Source organism: Danio rerio, chromosome 10 (genome assembly GCF_052040795.2).
Source record: "Danio rerio strain M-AB ecotype USA chromosome 10, GRCz13ab, whole genome shotgun sequence".
NCBI classification, from domain to species: Eukaryota; Metazoa; Chordata; class Actinopteri; order Cypriniformes; family Danionidae; genus Danio; species Danio rerio.
The window spans coordinates 8,233,440-8,254,326 of record NC_141030.1 but is presented as its reverse complement, the minus strand read 5'-3'; the positions used below and the strand labels follow the sequence as shown (position 1 = coordinate 8,254,326).

Genomic DNA, 20,887 nt, shown 5'->3' with positions numbered 1-20,887 from the left:
GTCTGTCTGTCTATTTAGCTATCTATCTATCTATCTATCTATCTATCTATCTATCTATCTATCTATCTATCTATCTATCTATCTATCTATCTATCTATCTATCTATCTATCTATCTATCTATCTATCTATCTATCTATCTATCTATCTATCTATCTATCTATCTATCTATCTATCTTTTCATACTTTTTAAAACTGTTTAAACCGAATAAACTATTACCATCAGGCTTTCACAAGCCAGCCTCAAAGTTTGTTCTCAAACTTTAAGAATCTAGTTACTAGTAATTTCTCTCTTTGCCAACTGAATCGGAAGTTCTGAAACAATCGCAAAAGCAAGCACACTATGAGATCCAGACTTTCTACACTTAACTTTAGTGCGTGTAGTTGATATTTGAGCATGGCAGGTTCTTAAAAAGTCTTTAATAGCGAGCAAATTTTGGTAGGGCAATTAAAAATCTCTACTTACTAGGCCAGTTAAAAAAAATAAGTTGAGGCCTGATATACATGTATTTACAAGTTTGGTGGTCTTAAGTTTCATTTTAAATTAAATTTAAAAAAAAGTAAAAGTCTTTAATGTATATGTCTTTAACGTTGTTAAACTAGATGTCCTGGAAAAAGATTTACAGTGTTATTTAGTACAAAGTCAATCAAAAGGCAGTTATTCTCCCTCAAAGACCTCAATTCTAGATTTCATATGGCCATATGGCCATTACATTTCATTTAACAGTACGGGGGAGAGCACATATAAAATTTCTCATGAGCAATATTTGAAGGGAACATAAATAATTGTTTATTTATAAGCAAATATATATGTAATATATTTTTAAACATTCAATCACCGTCTCTTTATTAATCTGAGGTTACAGTATTGCGTAAATAATGATTTTGAGGTACTGTGAGCTGAAACATCACAGACACTGAGGGACACCTGGGACTCGAAAAAGGGGCATATTGGGACCCTTTTAACTCAAAATTAGGCTCTGTAATCTTAAAAAATGAGAGTGATAAAAAGGAGGGGTTGTGACTTCATAATGGTTATAAAATGATTTTTGAAAAAATTTGGTAACAGGCCTGTCAGGACTTTGTGGATCTAGCAGAGGGACACAGCCGGCGGTGGCAGCGTGCATTGCAGTATGAAAGGGAACAGCGCCACCACCTGGAGGAGACCATTGAGCAGCTAGCCAAACAGCACAACAGTCTGGAGAGAGCCTGGAGAGAGTCCCCCAGCACACACAATCGTGAGACTTTGTTTTCTGCTGAGATGGTTTACAGATTGTTCAAGCTGTTTTATTTCTACCAAAGAAAAACCTTAAAAGTTGATCTTGTGACATATATTCTAGTATTTTGAAGTTTTACAATAGTGTTTATGTGCACAAGCATTTTGGTTTTATTCAGTTATTTTTTTGCAAGAAATTAGGGGCCCTATCATACACCCGGCGCAGTGTGGCGCAAGACGCGGCGCAATAGTCTTTTGGTAGTTTCAGCTTGGCGCAAGAGTCGTTTTGAGGCGTTGCGCTACGCTGTTTAAATAGCAAATGCATTAGCGCTCATTTGTGCGCCTATAGGCGTTCTGGTCTAAAAAGGAAGGCGTTCTGAGGTGGACCGCTGGCGCGTTGCTATTTTGAGAAACTATAATAGATTTTTCATTAGACCAAAACTAACCCGGTCTAAACTCCAGCGCAGAGTTGCGCCTCGCTTACGCACTGCTTAATACGCACAAGAGAGCAATAGGCAAATATCTTTACATATGAAAAAATGTAAATATTAAGGATATATATATAGGATATAATAAGAATAGATATAGAATATAAATATAAAGGATTAAAATATTACAAAACATATTATTTTCTAGCCTATATAAATATGAAAAATCACTGCTTTTATGTCTTCTTCATCTCGGGAGGCTTTTTCAGTTCATTCATAACAATTTGCTTTTGTATAATGTTATTATTATTAGCAGTATTATTTATTATATCCATATGTATATTTGTTTTATTAAAAACAAGCTTAGATTTGCCCACCTGTCAGGTTTTAGACCATATGGGGCACAGCATGTGTTTTAGGATATAACTCAGGATTTTGAGCACATTTTGCTATTATTATTCATTTATTCGTTTGCTGGAAATTAGAACTGAATTTAGAAATAGTTTTAAAACGAATATTTGCGCTTAACAAACGAAAGTATTTATTTATAGGCTAATTGATGTCTGTGCGTAAATGTTTCCCTATCCAAGAGCGAAAGTGAAAGTGATCCATTACCTCTCATTCTCACGCAGTAGATGCTCTGCTTAACAGTTTTCTGTGAAAACAGTTTTCTGTGACAGTTGCTTGTGAAATGCTCATTTTTTCCACTTAGACTTACTTTGCGTCCTGTAAATAGCGAATGCGCTCTTGGCGCGACGCAGCTGACTCTTAAAGGGAATGGGAGATGAGACTATAATTGGTTTATTCTCAAAACACACCTATAACTCATTAAGAAAATAAACTCAACCCTTTTAGACCATGCGCCGCGGCGCAAGGCAGATTTCCCATCCTTAAATTAGCAAAAACACGTTTGCGCCCTGCGTTTTGCGCACGGACCGTCAAAATAGAGCCCTAAGTCTTTATTCAGCGTGAATACTCAAAATAAAACTTTTTTCTTAAATGTATGAAAATGTAAAACTGAAAGCCTGTGGCTTAGACATTTTTAAGTTGTTGGATTTTTTTAAATTCTGTGGTTGAAACAAGCTTCCTCCAGTTATTTTAAAATGCATTAATATGTTAGAATATAAGTTTTTTGTTGTTGTATTCCTGGTTTTATATTTAATCAATGCAGTCTTAGTGCGCATAAGACTTTTCTAAAAGATTAAAAACCAAATTGGCTTCAAATCTTTGAATGGAAGTGGAAGTGTTTCTGTCATTCTGTATTTACAATGTACTGGGCAATGATAAAATCTAGGAATAAATTATTTTAATTTTAAAAGTTTTCAAATGCGAATCAATATAAATTGTGTACATACTAAATACGAGGGGCATGTGGATCTTAATTTAGGTCAGACTTTAATTGCAATACTCACTAAAGCAGGTAAATGCTGACCCATCAATAAATGCGTCTTTTTTCTTCCTTCAGAAGCAGCAGAGGGAACACTGGAGGGAGAATCCAGTGAAGAGAATGAAGACATAGAGTTCTTTGATGCCATGGAAGATTCTCCAGCCTTCATCACAGTGCCTGCGGACAATCACTCACAGCACAGGTTTATACACTAATCATACGATAGTCAATGGCAATCACTGACCATCTGACACATAAAAAATGACAAATAATTTAGAGTCATAGACAAAAATTCTAAATTATTTTCTCTGGATTGACGATTTATAAGATTTAAATTTAGGTTTGATTACAAGATAATTGTTCTGTAAATTAATCTGTAAACCACTGATAACATTTCCTCCAAATTTAAAATAAAATTGGTTGCGTTAAGAGCTTGTTTTCTCCATAAAATAACAAAAGGCTGCCATATTTTCAGACATATTTATTTTGAATGTATTTTTTGACGGGACAGTATCAATGTTTTAGCATCAAATGAGTTAAATATTTCAATATTGTACAAATACAAACTTTAAGTGGCAACATTTTGATTGAAATTTGGATAAAATGTTCTCAGACCTTTACAGAAGAAAACAAATATAAATAAATTCTTAAATACATACTGATTGTAATGAATCCAGCAACTCCAGAGTGAATTGCCAAGTTGTTTTCTCATTTATGTGCGTGTGTGGGTATTTACCTACCTTATGTCTGAATAATGCATGATCTTCTTTCTAGTGTTGTTTGCACATTGCATGTGTACAGTAACAGGCAGATGATATTTCACCCTTGTGTGTGTGTGTGTGTGTGTGTGTGTGTGTGTGTGTGTGTGTGTGTGTGTGTGTGTGTGTGTGTGTGTGTGTGTGTGTGTGTGTGTGTGTGTGTGTGTGTGTCTCTCAGACTCTTGAGCAGTAACCAGAGCGTGACCAGTGGAAGTTTATCTAGTAACTGGAGCCAGGACGACAATGTGAGTTTGGGCTTTAGATTATTAATAATACAAACAAACACAACTACACATAATAAAATAACACTGAACACCTTTAAGTGTCATGAAACCCCTTTGTTTCAGTAGTCGTTTATTCTCGCAAAAGTATTACAATTCAGTTAAAAGCTTCAAAGCTTTCCAAAACTGCACACTGCAATTCAACAAAAGCAAAATGTTTATACACTACCTGATAAAAGTCTTGTCACCTATCCAAGTTTTAGGAACAACAAATAATAACTTGACTTCTAATTGATCATTTGGTATCTGAAGTGGCTTATATTAAAGGCAAAGACCTCTAGATTACGCTTATTTTTCCAAAATAAAACATGATCATGCCGTGATTTTTACTTATTTAATTAGGAGAGTAATGTCTGACTTTACTTAAACTAAAGTCTTGCCACTTAACAGAAATGATGTACAGCATAGAATATAAAGTCATGCTGCAGTGGAAGAAGAATTAATATTGTGTATGACTCCCATGAGCTAGACAACAGCATCCAGACATCTCCTCAATGACTCAAATAACTTATTAATAAAGTCATCCGGAATGGCAAAGAAAGCGTTCTTGCAGGACTCCCAGAGTTTATCAGGATTCTTTTGATTCATCTTCAGTGCCTCCTCCTTCATCTTACCCCAGACATACTTAATAATGTTCATTTCTGGTGACTGGCCTGGCCAATTCTGAGTATGAGAAGGAGCGCTATGCTGCTGAAGAGTTTGCCTTCTGTGGTTTCTGTGAGAATCTTGAGTCCATGCAGGTTCCAACAGGTCTTCTGCAGTATTTGTGATGATTGGGATTCAGTTCAACAGACGATTCATCAGAAAAATCTACCTTCTGCCACTTCTCCAAATGATCAACAAGAAGTCTGAAGAAGTATTATTTTACAAGAAGTATTACAAGTAGTATTACAAGAAGTATTATTTGTTGCTCTTACAACTAGGATCACATCAAGACTTTTGTCAAGTAGTGTATATTATGCATGGATTTTAAGCTTGCTATAGGCTGCAAACACAGATTCACCCTGTGAGCACTATAGTTTAGGGTACTTCTTAAAAGTACTTGAAAGTTTAAAAGTTCTTGAAAGTACTTTAATGATTCAGGGCCTGGAAACTACTTTAAACAAACAAAGGTCCTTGAATTAGGTACTTGAATTAAATTTGAATTTTTTTTTTTTTGTGCTTAAGGGCCCTATCATACACCCGGTGCAGTGTGGCGCAAGGCATGAAGCAGTAGTCTTTTGGTAGTTTCAGCTTGGCGCAAAAGTCGTTTTGAGGCGTTGCGCTACACTGTTTAAATAGCAAATGCATTAGCGCTCATTTGTGCGCTCATAGGCGTTCTGGTCTAAAAAGGAAGGCGTTCTGAGGCGGACCGCTGGCGCGTTGCTATTTTGAGAAACTATAATAGATTTTTCATTAGACCAAAACTAACCCGGTCTAAACTCCGGCGCAGTTGCGCCTCGCTTACGCACTGCTTAATACACACATAAGAGCAATAGGCAAATATCTTTACATATGAAAAAATGTAACTATTAAGGATATATAAAGGATCTAATAAGAATAGATATAGGATATAAATATAAAGGATTAAAATATTACAAAACATATTATTTTCTAGCCTACATAAATATGAAAATTCACTGCTTTTATGTCTTCTTCATCTCGGGAGGCTTTTTCAGTTCATTCATAACAATTTGCTTTTGTATAATGTTATTATTATTAGCAGTATTATTTATTATATCCATATTTATATTTGTTTTATTAAAAACAAGCTTAGATTTGCCCACCTGTCAGGTTTTAGACCATATGGGGCATGGCAGGTGTTTTAGGATATAACTCAGGTTTTTGAGCACATTTTGTTATTATTATTCATTTATTCGTTTGCTGGAAATTAGAACTGAATTTAGAAATAGTTTTGAAATGAATATTTGCGCTTAACAGACAAAAGTATTTATAGGCTAATTGATGTCTGTGCGTAAAGGTTTCCCTATCCAAGAGCGAAAGTGAAAGTGATCCATTATCTCTCATTCTCAAGCAGTAGATGCTCTGTTTCACAGTTTTCTGTTAAAAAACTGTTAACTGTTTGCCTGTAAAATGCTCATTTTTTCCACTTAGACTTACTTTGCGTCCTGTAAATAGCGAATGCGCTTATGGCGCGACGCAGCTGGCTCTTAAATGGAATGGGAGATGAGACTATAATTGGTTTATTCTCAAAACACACCTATAACTCATTAAGAAAATAAACTCAACCCTTTTAGACCATGCGCCGAAGCACAAGGCAGATTTCCCATCCTTAAATTAGCAAAAACGCGTCCTGACACGCCCTGAAAGTGTTTGCGCCCTGCGTTTTGCACTCTGCGCATGGACCGTCAAAATAGAGCCCTATATGTTTATTTTTTTTATTTCAGCAATTGTATTGTGCTGCTGTAAAAAAAAAGACTTCTACAAAAAAATAAAAATAAATTTTTAATGTACAAATCTCAATTTTGTACAAGAACTATGGCAAATAAATGTGAATTCAGCACATTATTAAAGTAATTTAAACATGACTGTTTAAAACAGTCAGCATGTTTGAAAATGACACATTGAAAACATCATTATTACTCCGACATTTTAATGAAAGTATTAAGTGTAAGTGAAATGTTAAGTACAGTAAGGAGTTTGGTGGCATTAAATATGCTGGGAAAAGTGCTTTATGGTAAAATCAATGGTGCTTTAGAAAGTCCTTAAATCTGCTGTTCATGAAGGAGTAGGATAGTTTAATCCACAAACAAGACTAATAATTAACTCCAAACCATTATAAGTTTAGTTCTTCTGTTGAAAACTATAGAACATATTAAAGAATGTTGGCCACGTGTAAAGACTGATTTATTGAGCCAATGATAGAAGGAAAACATACAGATGGCTATCAATCAAACACTATTTCCAAATGGAAATCAATAGCTCTCAATTTTCAGCATTCTTCAAAATACCTTCTTTTGCATTTACATTTACATTTAGTCATTTAGCAGACGCTTTTATCCAAAGCGACTTACAAATGAGGACAAGGAAGCAATTTACACAACTATAAGAGCAACAATGAATAAGTGCTATAGGCAAGTTTCAGGTCTGTAAAGTCTAAAAAGGAAAGTATTAGTAGTATTAGTATTTTTTTTTTTTTTTTTGGGTACAGTTAGTGTGATATTCAGAGAGGCAATTGCAGATTAGGAAGTAAAGTGGAGACTAAATAGTTGAGTTTTTAGTCGTTTCTTGAAAATAGCGAGTGACTCTGCTGTTCTGATGCAGTTAGGGAGTTCATTCCACCAACTGGGCAGATTGAGCGTGAGCGTTGGCGAAAGTGAGCTTTGAAAATGTGAGTTTTGCATTCTAAAAGTAAATACATTAGTAAATACATTTTTGAATGAACTAATGACCAGTTCCAAACTTTTGCCAAAATGCTTAACCAGAGCAGGCTTTCATAACCCAGCGTTAAAAGTGAAGTTCTCCCCATTTCTAAACGACAAGTGTCAAAGGTGTAAAGTGCACCACATTTGTTCAGCAGATAGTTTTGTCTGTTCACAGGACGGTTCTGGTAGTTACCTGCGCAGAGGGAGACGCCGCCGCATCCCGGATAAACCCAACTACTCTCTCAACCTGTGGAGCATCATGAAGAACTGCATTGGCAAAGAGCTCTCCAAAATACCCATGCCTGTAAGAGCATCTCAGATTTAGCGTCTTATATAATATTGGGTTATTGAACTGCTTAGTGTGAAAGGTGTGAATGCTCACTCGCAGGTGAACTTCAACGAGCCACTGTCGATGCTGCAGCGTTTGACGGAGGATCTGGAGTACAGTGAGCTGCTGGACCGAGCGGCCCGCTGCGACTCGTCTCTGGAGCAGATGTGTTTAGTGGCCGCTTTCTCCGTCTCGTCCTATTCAACCACTGTCCACCGCATAGGGAAGCCCTTCAACCCTCTGCTGGGAGAGACCTATGAGCTGGACCGGCTGGAGGAGCATGGATACCGCTCCATCTGTGAACAGGTCTGAAACCACACTCATAAACACACAGTTATTCTTATGAATTTATGATGATTATACAGTTTTTAACACAAAGTTGAAGCTCTAAATGTCAAAACTATACTGCTGAGAAGAAATGTTCTTTTGTAAAGCATACAAATACCATAATATGTTTGTAGATATTTAAGAAACATGCTAAGTAAACATTCAAGTTTATCTGAAAAAACAATGCTAAAGTCAGATATCCTGCTTTGAAAATGTGAGTTACGTGCCAGAATATCTGTATTTGTTTTGGTCCCTTTAACCTGCCTAATGCCAGTTTAGCCAATTATATTTCAGCACCCCGGGTTGCCTTGATAGAACGCAGGGTATTTCATTAATTCAGTCAGAAACTCTCTCAAAACATGTATCAGTGTCCTCCAGTTGACTGTAACTTTCTTCAAAGTGAGACCGATTCAGACTTCCACATGAGGTTATTAATTAGCCAATAATATAAATACTATGGGCTCTGTTTTGACGGTCCATGGGCAGAGCGCAAAACGCAGGGCGCAAACGCTTTCAGGGCGTGTCAGGATGCGTTTTTGCTAATTTAAGGACGGGAAAATCTGCCTTGCGCTTCGGCGCATGGTCTAAAAGGGTTGAGTTTATTTTCTTAATGAGTTATAGGTGTGTTTTGAGAATAAACCAATTAGAATCTCATCTCCCATTCCCTTTAAGAGTCAGCTGCGTCGCGCCAAGAGCGCATTCACTATTTATAGGACGCAAAGTAAGTCTAAGTGGAAAAAATGAGCATTTCACAAGCAAACAGTTAACAGTTGACAGAAAACTGTTAAACAGAGCATCTACTGCGTGAGAATGAGAAATAATGGATCACTTTCACTTTTGCTCTTGGATAGGGAAACCTTTACGCACAGACATCAATTAGTCTATAAATAAATACTTTCGTTTGTTAAGCGCAAATATTCATTTCAAAACTATTTCTAAATTCAGTTCTAATTTCCAGCAAACGAATAAATGAATAATAATAACAAAATGTGCTCAAAAACCTGAGTTATATCCTAAAACACATGCTGTGCCCCATATGGTCTAAAACCTGACAGGTGGGCAAATCTAAGCTTGTTTTTATTAAAACAAATATAAATATGGATATAATAAATAATACTGCTAATAATAATAACATTATACAAAAGCAAATTGTTATGAATGAACTGAAAAAGCCTCCCGAGATGAAGAAGACGTAAAAGCAGTGATTTTTCATATTTATGTGGCTAGAAAATAATATGTTTTGTAATATTTTAATCCTTTATATTTATATCCTATATCTATTCTTATTATATCCTATATATATCCTTAATATTTACATTTTTTCATATGTAAAGATATTTGCCTATTGCTCTCTTGTGCGTATTAAGCAGTGCGTAAGCGAGGCGTAATTCTGCGCTGGAGTTTAGACCGGGTTAGTTTTGGTCTAATGAAAAATCTATTATAGTTTCTCAAAATAGCAACGCGCCAGCGGTCCGCCTCAGAACTCCTTCCTTTTTAGACCAGAACGCCTATGGGCGCAAAAATGAGCGCTAATGCATTTGCTATTTAAACAGCGTAGCTCAACGCCTCAAAACGACTCTTGCGCCAAGCTGAAACTACAAAAAGACTATTGCGTCACGCCTTGCGCCACACTGCGCTGGGTGTATGATAGGGCCCTTTGAGTGTAAACATTAGGTGAGCAGGTTACATTGTAGCCGCGTGTCCCAACAACACACTACATGATGAAATTTGCAATGATAAACAATTTGGCTGAAACACAACAGAAATTTAAATACAGCCAATCAAAAGCATTGAATATTTATTTACTGCACTCTAATGAAATGGTACGGTTTATAATCTAATAAATACATATTAAACCTCTTTAACATGAATAAATGTAGATGCTAAATCATGTGTTGGCTTGTACTAACAGTTCTAAAGTTAAATTTCAAACGCTGAGCTAAACTATCTGCTGCTGCTTTCAGTATATGGCAATAAATGTCATGTAAAATGGCATTTAACCTCACATTGTTACATTTAACACTGAATAAAGCACGAGGTGTAGCCTACCCAAGGTGATCATTGTCAGTTTATCCTGTTGTTCAGCTGCAAGACATTGAAGTTGATTCTAATTTATAAATTTGAGGTGTTGGTTAGTACAAAAACACCTTTTAAAATGGAGAATATTCCTTCTATCGTGTGCTGTTGCTTTTATATAGAACATGATTTAAATCACCCTTTAGGCTTGATAGTCAGGCACACTCCTGTTGGTGTCTTCAATCTGGCAGCCTGCACTTGCAAGTGTTTTGAACCAGGAGTGCAATACCTAGTTCAATCACTGGGCGTCAAACTTACATACTGCACTTAAGAGGTTGTATAGTGTCACATTAAAAAAAAAAAAAAAAAAAAAAAAAAAATATATATATATATATATATATATATATATATATATATATATATATATATATATATATATATATATATATATATATATATATATATTTATATATATTTAATTTTTTTTTTTTTTAAAGAAGCCCAAACTAGTTTGTTTAATTAAAAGCAAAGCAATCTGAATCTAGGAAGTCGAAGCGTGCTGTAAAAATACAAATTTTTAATTGGCATGTTTGATGTTATATAATAAAAATAAATTCCAAAATAATCATGTAAATAATAAAAATAATTTATAAATAAATTGTAATTCTACACCTTTTTACCAGGTTGGGAAATATTTAGAATAGTTGCAAAAATAATAAAAATATATTAATTCACATATTTATAAAATGAAACCAGTTGTTTACCTAATATATATATTCCAAATTGTACTATTAATATTACATTTTTTTATGTTTTATTGACTCTGACATCATAATTACATTGCATTTACAGTTACAAACATACATATCATTAACATAGCATTTCATAAATACATTTAATATAATACATAATGCATGTAAATATTATTATTTTTTAAATTAAATTAATAAAAATGTTAGAAGGATTTCAGAAGACTGAGTAACACTGGAAACTAAAGGAAAGCCATGCTTGTTTTAATATTTCATAATATTCCTCTATAAATAGTATTGTTAATCAAATAAATGCCTTCTTGGCGAGCATACACGCCTTCTTTGCAAACATTACATAAATCCAGCTGACACAAAATCTAAAGCAGCTGTTTGTGTCCAAATAATAATAAAAACATACAGCACATATTTTGCTTGGCTTTTAATTAAAATGCTGTCTGTGAATGTGCACACATGTTGACAGATTGTGTTTCTCTCAGATCAGTCATCATCCTCCAGCGGCGGCACATCACGTCATTTCACAGCGAGGCTGGACTCTGTGGCAGGAGATCACCATCGACAGCAAATTTCGTGGCAAATACATCTCCATCATGCCATTAGGTGATCCATCATGAACTATTAGAGCTGTATTAAATAGTACAGTCACTCTATGCAGATATGAAGTGCATGTATAGAAGTGCTGCATTAGGTAAACGTTGCTTCATAGTTTCTATTTTTACTCAGCCTTTTATACTGCGGCTTTGAGCTATTTTCAGAGCGACCTTGTTCACTTTCATTTCCACTTCCATTTCTCATCCTCCTGCTATTATGCATCCTTAATGGCTCTCTTTGCTCTCTGCAGGCAACATTCACCTTAAGTTCCACACCAGCGGGAATCATTATGTGTGGAGCAAGGTGACCTCCACCGTGCACAATATTATCGTGGGCAAGCTATGGATCGATCAAGTATGTACTTGGTTTTACACTGCGTATGTGCATGACACTCACCCTTACTTCGTTAAAAATAAAGTTTTATTAATCTTTCCTAATGTTGGGATCAGAAGGAAGGTTTGGTTTCTAGTGTAGACCTGCAATTGCCTCTTGTAATGTATATAGTGCAAAGTGAATCAGAGGGTGGGACTAATTGGCCAGTGTAGCAGAAGTGGGCGTTGATCTTCAGTGGAGGCGGAGTTTCGTCACACTATTACGTTATAAGGTGTTTGTAATGAAGTTAATGACCACCTGGCAGGGGCGGACTGCGACTAAAAATCAGCCCTGGGACTGTAGCCACATCAGCCCACATTATCACACCGACACAGCCCCACCCTCGGACACGCATATTCACTACTTTTATTGGTGTACAGATGGTAAAATAATATAAGCAGTACCATATGTAATAGATGTTTAATAGATATTTATTTTGTGTTTGGACTTGTGAGGGAAACCGGGACGAAACCCACACAAACATGCAAACTCCACACAGAAACACCAATGATCCAGCCGAGGCTCGAACCATTGACCTTTTTGCTGTCGCTACCCATTGTGCTGTCCCATTTTGAGACTATTTCAGTTAATTTTATGCATTTGGCAGCGTCTGATTTTAGAGCCATTTTTAAGTTTCTCTGAGCTTTTTGGCACCGCCTTTCCTTTTTTTACGGTCCATCTCTGACAATTAGCTTGTGTTTCACCTAATGTTTGTTTGACATTCTAGCCAGATTTTGATTATGTCCGCGTAACCTCTGATTGGGTCAGCCCATCTCGAAACCAGCTGGCCATCGCCGATTGGGCCAATGTTTCACATTTATTATTATTACTATTATTATCATCATTATCATCATCATCATCATCATCATCATCATAATATTCACATCTTGCAAGAAACAAAAACTGCCTGTATGTAAAAGCAATACTTATAAAAATATTTAATAAAAAATAGCATACCGGCCCACATTTAAAAAATGGTCCAGCCCTTCTGGCATTTGCCAGAATTGCCAGGTGGCCAGTCCGCCCCTGTCACCTGGCCTATGGAAAGAAGGATGCAAAGAACTGATCGTGAAATAAAACAAACAGGCCGCAGCTCCTCACGGAGGCTACCGCCAAACAAAAATGTCCAGGCTTAGTCTTTTCTTTGGTCTTCTACTGCTGTCTCTTCTTCTATTATTCTCATAACAGGTGCTTCTCGTTATCACTTAAGCACTGGCGTCACATGTTCCCACTGCTCTCTGTGGAAGCATAATCTACATTATTATTATTTCCATCATTATTATGTATATTTTAGTGGATAGTAAAAATGCTCCTCAATAATAAGCGTCTATTTTGCTCGTAACGGTATATTTGTTTTTTGTTCGGATGATGAACTTACCATCAACAAACATTCACCGCTGCGGCACATCTTGATGTTCATGTTACGGTTGTTTATTCCCTCGAAACACCAGTAAAGACATGGATTATTGCTAAACAAGACTGAGATTTGATTGCAGCAATTGCAGGGAAGGCTAAGTTATTTATGTTCTTCTGGATTTTGTATACGTGTAGTGGAGTTTGTATCTGATTATTATATAACACATTAACATGTAATACCCATAGCTGACCTGTATATAATAATTATTAGTGCTGTCAAATGAACTATTGTGTTCGAAAAAGTTTGTGCACAGAAATATATATTAAATGAATGTTTATTACATGCCGCCTTTTCTTCTGTTTTTAAGCCAATTTTCTTTGGCCAATTTAAACAATTATAAACAACACAAAACATAAACATTTGTATCTCCGATTCCAATGTAGAAGAATCACTTTCTGCTTTACATATGAGTCTCGCGCGTCATCAATGAAGTCATGTAAAAACAATCTTTATAAGCTGTTTTTAGACTAACAAGTGAGGCAGCAGTCACACAGCACCTTTAACTCCATAGACTTCCATTCATATGCAAGTGAACGCGGCAGACAGGAAACGCAAGCTTTTGCTACCATCGAAAGCTTGGTGAAAAGCTTGGTGAACTCTGACCTGCGAAATCGCATCACTTGATTGGGTGAGACCAATAGAAGATCAAAACGTGACCTCTGTATAGAAGTTTAAAATATGAAGCTATCGCTGGCTTTTATTAACATCTTATCATATTGTTTTATCCCATCCCTTTCTCGCAGCAATGTACGACAAAACTAGTTTTGGCTTAAGTTTTAAGTTCTGTTCTGTTTATACAGTAAAATGACCTCTTATATGTTAAAAATGTCTCATTTTATGACCTTTAAAGTCAGCATGATACGGAACTTAAACCCTTTTTTCCCCTATTGTAATTTCTAAAACTAAAATAAAATGTAGGGTGGTGCACGATTTTGTCTTTGGGAACCAATTGGATCATTAGAACAGTGGTTCTCAAGGTGGGGTCCTTTATGATTTTATAACACCACCAGGTTAAACTTTCTCTCCCATTTACATTCCTGACATACCTAAAAAAAGTTAAACGAAGAATAGACTTGGGTCTATCGGTGTGTGTGCACCATTGCATGCAATGTTTCTGTATTTATAACCACCTCAGAGGATATTGGGGGTCGCGAGTCACTGGCGTTGTCATTTTGGGGTCGCGGGTTGAAAATTTTAGGAACCCTTGCATTTGAAGATTGCTAACAACATGGAGGAACATTGCTTACAAACTAGTTGTGGAGGATTATTATGCGAGCAGCTAAATTTTACAGATGGAGTGATAGTATATTAGTTCAAACCACTGCCTTTAGTGAAGGCAGGGCAGAAACTAGACACACTGATAGCCCAACCTCCCTAAAGGATTGATAGCCCCACCTTAAAGGCATTCCATGTGACCAGAAGTGCAGGAAATTTGTTTTGAGGGAGGAGGGAAGGTAATGGTATTTTATTAAAGATGATGAATTTTTACTAAATAATAAACTGCACAGATACATCATTTAAAACACTTAATACATGTAAAAATGCCGCCTTTAAACACCAAAACATTCATTTATTCATTTTCCTACAGCCTAGTCCCTTATTTATCAGTGGCAGAGGCGGATTTTGTGATTTGGGGGCCCTAAGTAACTAGCCATGGGGCCCCAAGTCATGAAATGCACCCTTTTTACTTTTATTTAATTTTAATTAATTTATTTATCTACGTTTTATCTTAATGTAAGCTTTATATTTTAAACAATTTGACTTCTTAAAATGAATTTACAACTAAAAATGATAAATATATACATTTTATATATAAATATACATATAATATATAAATTAACATTATATATGATTGATTTATTATATATATATGCTTATATCTAAAATTATATTTAGTTATGTAATCATTTTATTTGTTTGACTCTCATACACAATATGATAGAAAACAATGTTATATATAGTTTATAGGTATAATTTATACTTCTAGATATTTATTGGGGGCCCCCTGATGTCCTGGGGCCCAAGTGGCTGCTTACCTTGCTTTTTGGTTAAACCAGGCCCTGATCAGGAGTCACCACAGCGGAATGAACCACCGACTTATGCAAGATACATTTTACACAACAAATATCCTTCCAGCTGCAACCCAGTATTAGGAAACACCCATACACACACGCATACACTACGGCCAATTTAGTTTTTTCAATTCTCCTATAGCATATGTCTTTAGACTGTGGGCCTGTGGAAACCCATGCGAACATGGGGAGAACATGCAAACTCCACTCAGAAATGCCAGCTGTCCCAGCCGGGGTTCGAACCAGTGACCTTGCTGTGAGGCGACAGTGCTAACCACTGAACCACCATGCCACCCCCAACAACAAAACAGCTTTAAATAAATACTAAATGCTAATCTTTACTGTAGCTTTTATGGCACCATCTGATGTGTCACATCGGGTTTGACAAAGTCAAGAGTGTTTGAGGCAACACGAGGGTGAATAAATGATTACAGAAATTTCAATTTTGATTAAAATTTACAGTTTGATTCATCTGTGTGGTGTAGCATGACTCATCTTCAGCACTCCATCTGTTGGAGAAATTCACCATAGAGTCTGTTCTCCTCCATCTGTCTTCCCACTGCAGAGGAAACAGGAAGCACTTATTAGGCTTTAAAATTAATTCAGAGGGGAAATGCAGGTAAAATTAATTGACAATCAAAGCATGACATCAAAACAGACCATATTAACTTCCTTGATGAATATTCATTTCACGGCACTTTATTCTAAGCTACACTCGCCGTAGCTCTGTCATTATTATTAATGTACCACTCTTTGTCCTGATGCAGTCTGGAGACATTATAATAGTGAACCACCGGAGCAAGGACACGTGCCACCTCAAATTCTCCCCTTACAGCTATTTTTCCAGAGATGTTCCCCGCAAGGTCAGTCTGTGCATCAATCGCCTTCATTCAGTCTGAATATTCCAGCATGTGAAGTGCAGGACTGTGAGCTGCTGCCCCCTGTTGGCCGATACATGGAAGTGTGTGTTTGTGTGTCCTGCAGGTCACAGGTGTTGTGACGGATGGTGAAGGCAGCGCACACTACATTCTCTCTGGAACGTGGGATGATAAAATGGAGAGTGCAAAGATCATAGAGAGCAGCCACGCCTGTGGAGGATCTGAAGGCAAACAGAAAACTGTCTATCAGACTCTACCACCAAAACTACTGTGGAAGAAATACCCTCTCCCGTGAGAATCAATCAATCAATCAATCAATTAATCTGTCTGTCTGTCTTACTGACTTCTGTCTGTCTATCTATCTATCTATCTATCTATCTATCTATCTATCTATCTATCTATCTATCTATCTATCTATCTATCTATCTATCTATCTATCTATCTATCTATGTCTGTCTGTCTGTCTGTCTGTCTGTCTGTCTATCTGTCCGTCTATCTGTCTGTCTGTCTGTCTGTATGTCTGTCTGTCTGTCTGTCTGTCTGTCTGTCTGTCTATCTATCTATCTATCTATCTATCTATCTATCTATCTATCTATCTATGTGTCTGTCTGTCTGTCTGTCTATTTGTCCATCCAACTATCTATGTGTCTGTCTGTCTATCTATCTATCTATCTATCTATCTATCTATCTATCTATCTATCTATCTATCTATCTATCTATCTATCTATCTATCTATCTATCTATCTATCTATCTATCTATCTATCTATATATCTATCTATCTATCTATCTATCTATCTATCTATCTGTCTGTCTGTCTGTCTGTCTGTCTATTTAGCTATCTATTTAGCTATCTATTTAGCTATCTATCTATCTATCTATCTATCTATCTATCTATCTATCTATCTATCTATCTATCTATCTATCTATCTATCTGTCTGTCTGTCTGTCTGTCTGTCTGTCTGTCTGTCTGTCTGTCTGTCTGTCTGTCTGTCTGTCTGTCTGTCTGTCTGTCTGTCTGTCTGTCTGCATGTCTGTCCGTCCATCTATCTATCTATCTATCTATCTATCTATCTATCTATCTATCTATCTATCTATCTATCTATCTATCTATCTATCTATCTATCTATCTATCTATCTATCTATCTATCTATCTATCTATCTATGTGTCTGTCTGTCTGTCTGTCTATTTGTCCATCCAACTATCTATGTGTCTGTCTGTCTATCTATCTATCTATCTATCTATCTATCTATCTATCTATCTATCTATCTATCTATCTATCTATCTATCTATCTATCTATCTATCTGTCTGTCTGTCTGTCTGTCTGTCTGTCTGTCTGTCTGTCTGTCTGTCTGTCTGTCTGTCTGTCTGTCTGTCTGTCTGTCTGTCTATCTATCTATGTGTCTGTCTGTCTGTCTGTATGTATGTCTATTTGTCCATCCAGCTATCTATGTGTCTGTCTCTCTATCTATCTATCTATCTATCTATCTATCTATCTATCTATCTATCTATCTATCTATCTATCTATCTATCTATCTATCTATCTATCTATCTGTCTATCTGTCTGTCTGTCTGTCTGTCTGTCTGTCTGTCTGTCTGTCTATCTATCTATCTATCTATATGTGTCTGTCTGTCTGTCTATCTGTCCATCCATCTATCTATGTGTCTGTCTGTCTGTCTGTCTGTCTGTCTGTCTGTCTGTCTGTCTGTCTGTCTATCTATCTATCTATCTATCTATCTATCTATCTATCTATCTATCTATCTATCTATCTGTGTCTGTCTGTCTGTCTGTCTGTCTGTCTGTCTGTCTGTCTGTCTGTCTGTCTATCTATCTATCTATCTATCTATCTATCTATCTGTGTCTGTCTGTCTGTCTGTCTGTCTGTCTGTCTGTCTGTCTATCTATCTATCTATCTATCTATCTATCTGTCTGTCTATGTATGTACGTATGTTTGTATGTATGTATGTATGTATGTATGTATGTATGTATGTATGTATGTATGTGTCTGTCTGTATATCATCTGTCTGTCAATCAATCAAAACATTCTGTTTGTTGTGTGTTAAGGAAACTCCTCTTTCTGTACTCTCCTTTGTCCTGTTCTGTGAGTTTAGTGAGAATGCAGAGAACATGTATTACTTCTCTTCTCTGGCGTTGACTTTGAATGAGCTGGAGGACGGTATAGCCCCCACTGACAGCCGTCTGCGGCCCGACCAGCGGCTGATGGAGGCCGGGTTGTGGGATGAAGCGAACACAGAGAAACAGCGTCTGGAGGAGCGTCAGAGACTAGAAAGAAGGAAGAGAGATGCACAGGCCAACCTCGCACTCGAAGAGGGTGAGACATTCACACTCATTTACACTCTTTGGCCACTTTATTAGGTGCGCTTTGCTAGAAGCTGTTTTCACATGCATGGTTTCACTGCATCGCAAAGATGCTCTATTGCATCGAGAGTTGCTAAATTTAGCCAATCACATTGAAAATACAACTTTGAGATGCCACATTCAAAATCTCTTAAAGTCACTTGAGTCCAGTGGTTCTTGAGATAAAAAGGACTTTGATCAAGATTTACTGGAGGAACTGTTTAATCTATTTTTTTTCTTCTATCAAGTTCTTCTTCGTTACATGCTGATATTCAGTTTGCACTTCAGCAGATCGTCATGACCACATCAACATGCCTAGATGCACATAGTTACTGACATTTGACTGTCTGATTACATTGTTCTATACATGTCTATGCATGTATACCTGGTGTATGACCTAGTTATTGCAGTCCAAATTCAAAAACCTTTGAAACTTTAGTTTTTTTTTTACCCATCTCCTTCTCCAACGATTGGAAGCACACACAGTTTGCCAGATTGGTGACATAAGCAGGAGTGAGGACGCCTAATCATTGAGCCATACACTGTAACAAAGAGAATACACAAAACACATTACTCTACATAGTTTTGAATGGAGAAAAGTGAAATGTTCAATATGGCAAATGAAGCTCTGCCTACTAGTACAGTAGCCAATCATTGATCGCTATAGACCTTTTTCTTGGAACGCAAAATTACCCATTATGCTTTGCGTGTATGCGCAAGGAGAATGCGAAGAACTTCCGGCCGGCAGCTGATGCGTGTAAACAGTCACATTTGGATAGCTTTGAAACGATATTTTTAATCTATTTTACCTGCTTTTATCCTCTTTGAACTAATACTGTTGTCCAACAGCACCATCTCCTGGACTGATCATTTAAAGAAATGCGATCTAATAGGATGGAAAACAGCTGCTGTGAGGCGTTTTCCCCTCGTTGTCAGACGGCATCTTCTGCAGTTTAAATGAAGCCTTGTCATCGCTAAAGTCAACATTTTCTCTTTATTTCAAATATATAACCAGCCCAAACAAATGTAATTCACCAAAATGTTTGACACACACACGTAGCCTGTACTGTGCCACTGACACACTGATTTAATAACAGTGACAAAGTGAAAATATAGGCTTGTGTCATTTCAAAATGACAGAAAAACAAAAACCGTGGTAAAAACAACACACGAAATACACAAACGGCTCGCGATTAGAATGAAAAGCAAATCAGCCAGCAGAGGATCAATAACAGACTTTTATTGGTCATTTTTGTAAATTGCACGACTTTCATACCTGTTAAGTTTCATGCCAGTACTCTGGTTTGCTCTCTCTCTCTCTCTGTGTGTGTGTGTGTGTGTGTTAAAGAGCCGCCGAGCTAACAGCTGACAGGCTGTCAGCACAAACACACTATTTCTGACGGCAGACACGTGAACTAGGAGAATGTTTTTCTCGTATTTCTGACGCGCTTGAACCACATTGACAGATTATAACGGCTTTAACAGACACATTTCTAAGTTGTGTGTCAAAAAAACACTCTGTTATCCATTAAAAACGTTATTGAAACCCATTTTCGGAGCACAAATTACCAGTTGTAAACGCTGTAAACAGAAGTTTTTAGCATTCTACCGGAAGACGCTGGTCGCTATGGCGCCCTCCATGCAGCAGCCATGAAAAAGGTCTATAGACTGAAGTATCTATAGGGGAGAAGCTCGGATCAGGCGTGTGCTTTTACGACAGTTTGGTGGTCAACAAACACACTGGGATCTCAGTAAATACTTGCTTTATAGACATAAGAAATATATGAAAGCCCACAAACTTGTAGACAAAGAGTGACTGTCACTCTGGAGGAGATTCGCCATCAAGCCCAAGTTGTGGATTAATTCAGAAGACCAGCGTTTATCCAACATTATCCAGAGGATGATAATGTGTAGAACGGCCAGGAATGAGTTTGGTGTCGTCATCTTGGAAAAAAATGCACATTTTGTTTGATTCTGATGTTTAGAAATGAAACTTTAGAAACAGTTTTTGTTGTATTGTTTATTCCAAATATTTAATGTAATCATAATCTTGGCAAACCGTTTTGAATAATTTGATGTTTCCTCATTTAGACAGAATGCCCGAGCATACTGCCTGAGAAGAGTTTCAAAGATGGCCCCTCAGTGAAATTACTTGCCTTAAAGGGACTTTTCAGCTGTTCAGCAAATGTTTACATTTGTAATATTCATATTATTTTATTACAAAACATCTTGTGGATTTTTAAATCTGCGTCTCATTTCGGAGGATGACCAAAGCAACCCGAGATTCTGAAATATAATTGAGTAATCTGGCAGTGTAGACATATTTT

General features: G+C 36.7%; 1 protein-coding gene and 1 long non-coding RNA gene across 4 annotated transcripts in view; one reads left to right on the top strand and one right to left on the bottom strand.

The window, feature by feature from the left end:
- osbp2a (oxysterol binding protein 2a) overlaps positions 1 to 20,887 on the top strand; it is a 57,064-nt gene that overhangs the window by 34,494 nt on the left and 1,683 nt on the right. For 2 of the 3 annotated variants that reach the window (XM_087270114.1, XM_087270115.1), the window contains 10 exons: positions 1,068 to 1,236; positions 3,108 to 3,231; positions 3,966 to 4,032; positions 7,609 to 7,737; positions 7,822 to 8,067; positions 11,351 to 11,471; positions 11,713 to 11,816; positions 16,091 to 16,186; positions 16,308 to 16,492; positions 18,314 to 18,534. In XM_087270114.1, the coding sequence (XP_087126240.1) occupies positions 1,068 to 1,236; positions 3,108 to 3,231; positions 3,966 to 4,032; positions 7,609 to 7,737; positions 7,822 to 8,067; positions 11,351 to 11,471; positions 11,713 to 11,816; positions 16,091 to 16,186; positions 16,308 to 16,492; positions 18,314 to 18,534 (1,462 nt within the window). Of the gene's footprint in view, positions 1 to 1,067; positions 1,237 to 3,107; positions 3,232 to 3,965; positions 4,033 to 7,608; positions 7,738 to 7,821; positions 8,549 to 9,750; positions 10,489 to 11,350; positions 11,472 to 11,712; positions 11,817 to 16,090; positions 16,187 to 16,307; positions 16,493 to 18,313; positions 18,535 to 20,887 lie in introns of those variants that run through there. The other variant, XR_015500760.1, reaches the window with a different exon arrangement.
- LOC137490365 (uncharacterized) lies at positions 15,656 to 16,422 on the bottom strand. The gene is made up of 2 exons (XR_015500826.1): positions 15,984 to 16,422; positions 15,656 to 15,882 (listed from the first exon to the last, which is right to left on the bottom strand). It is a non-coding gene; the product is annotated as an uncharacterized LOC137490365 (long non-coding RNA).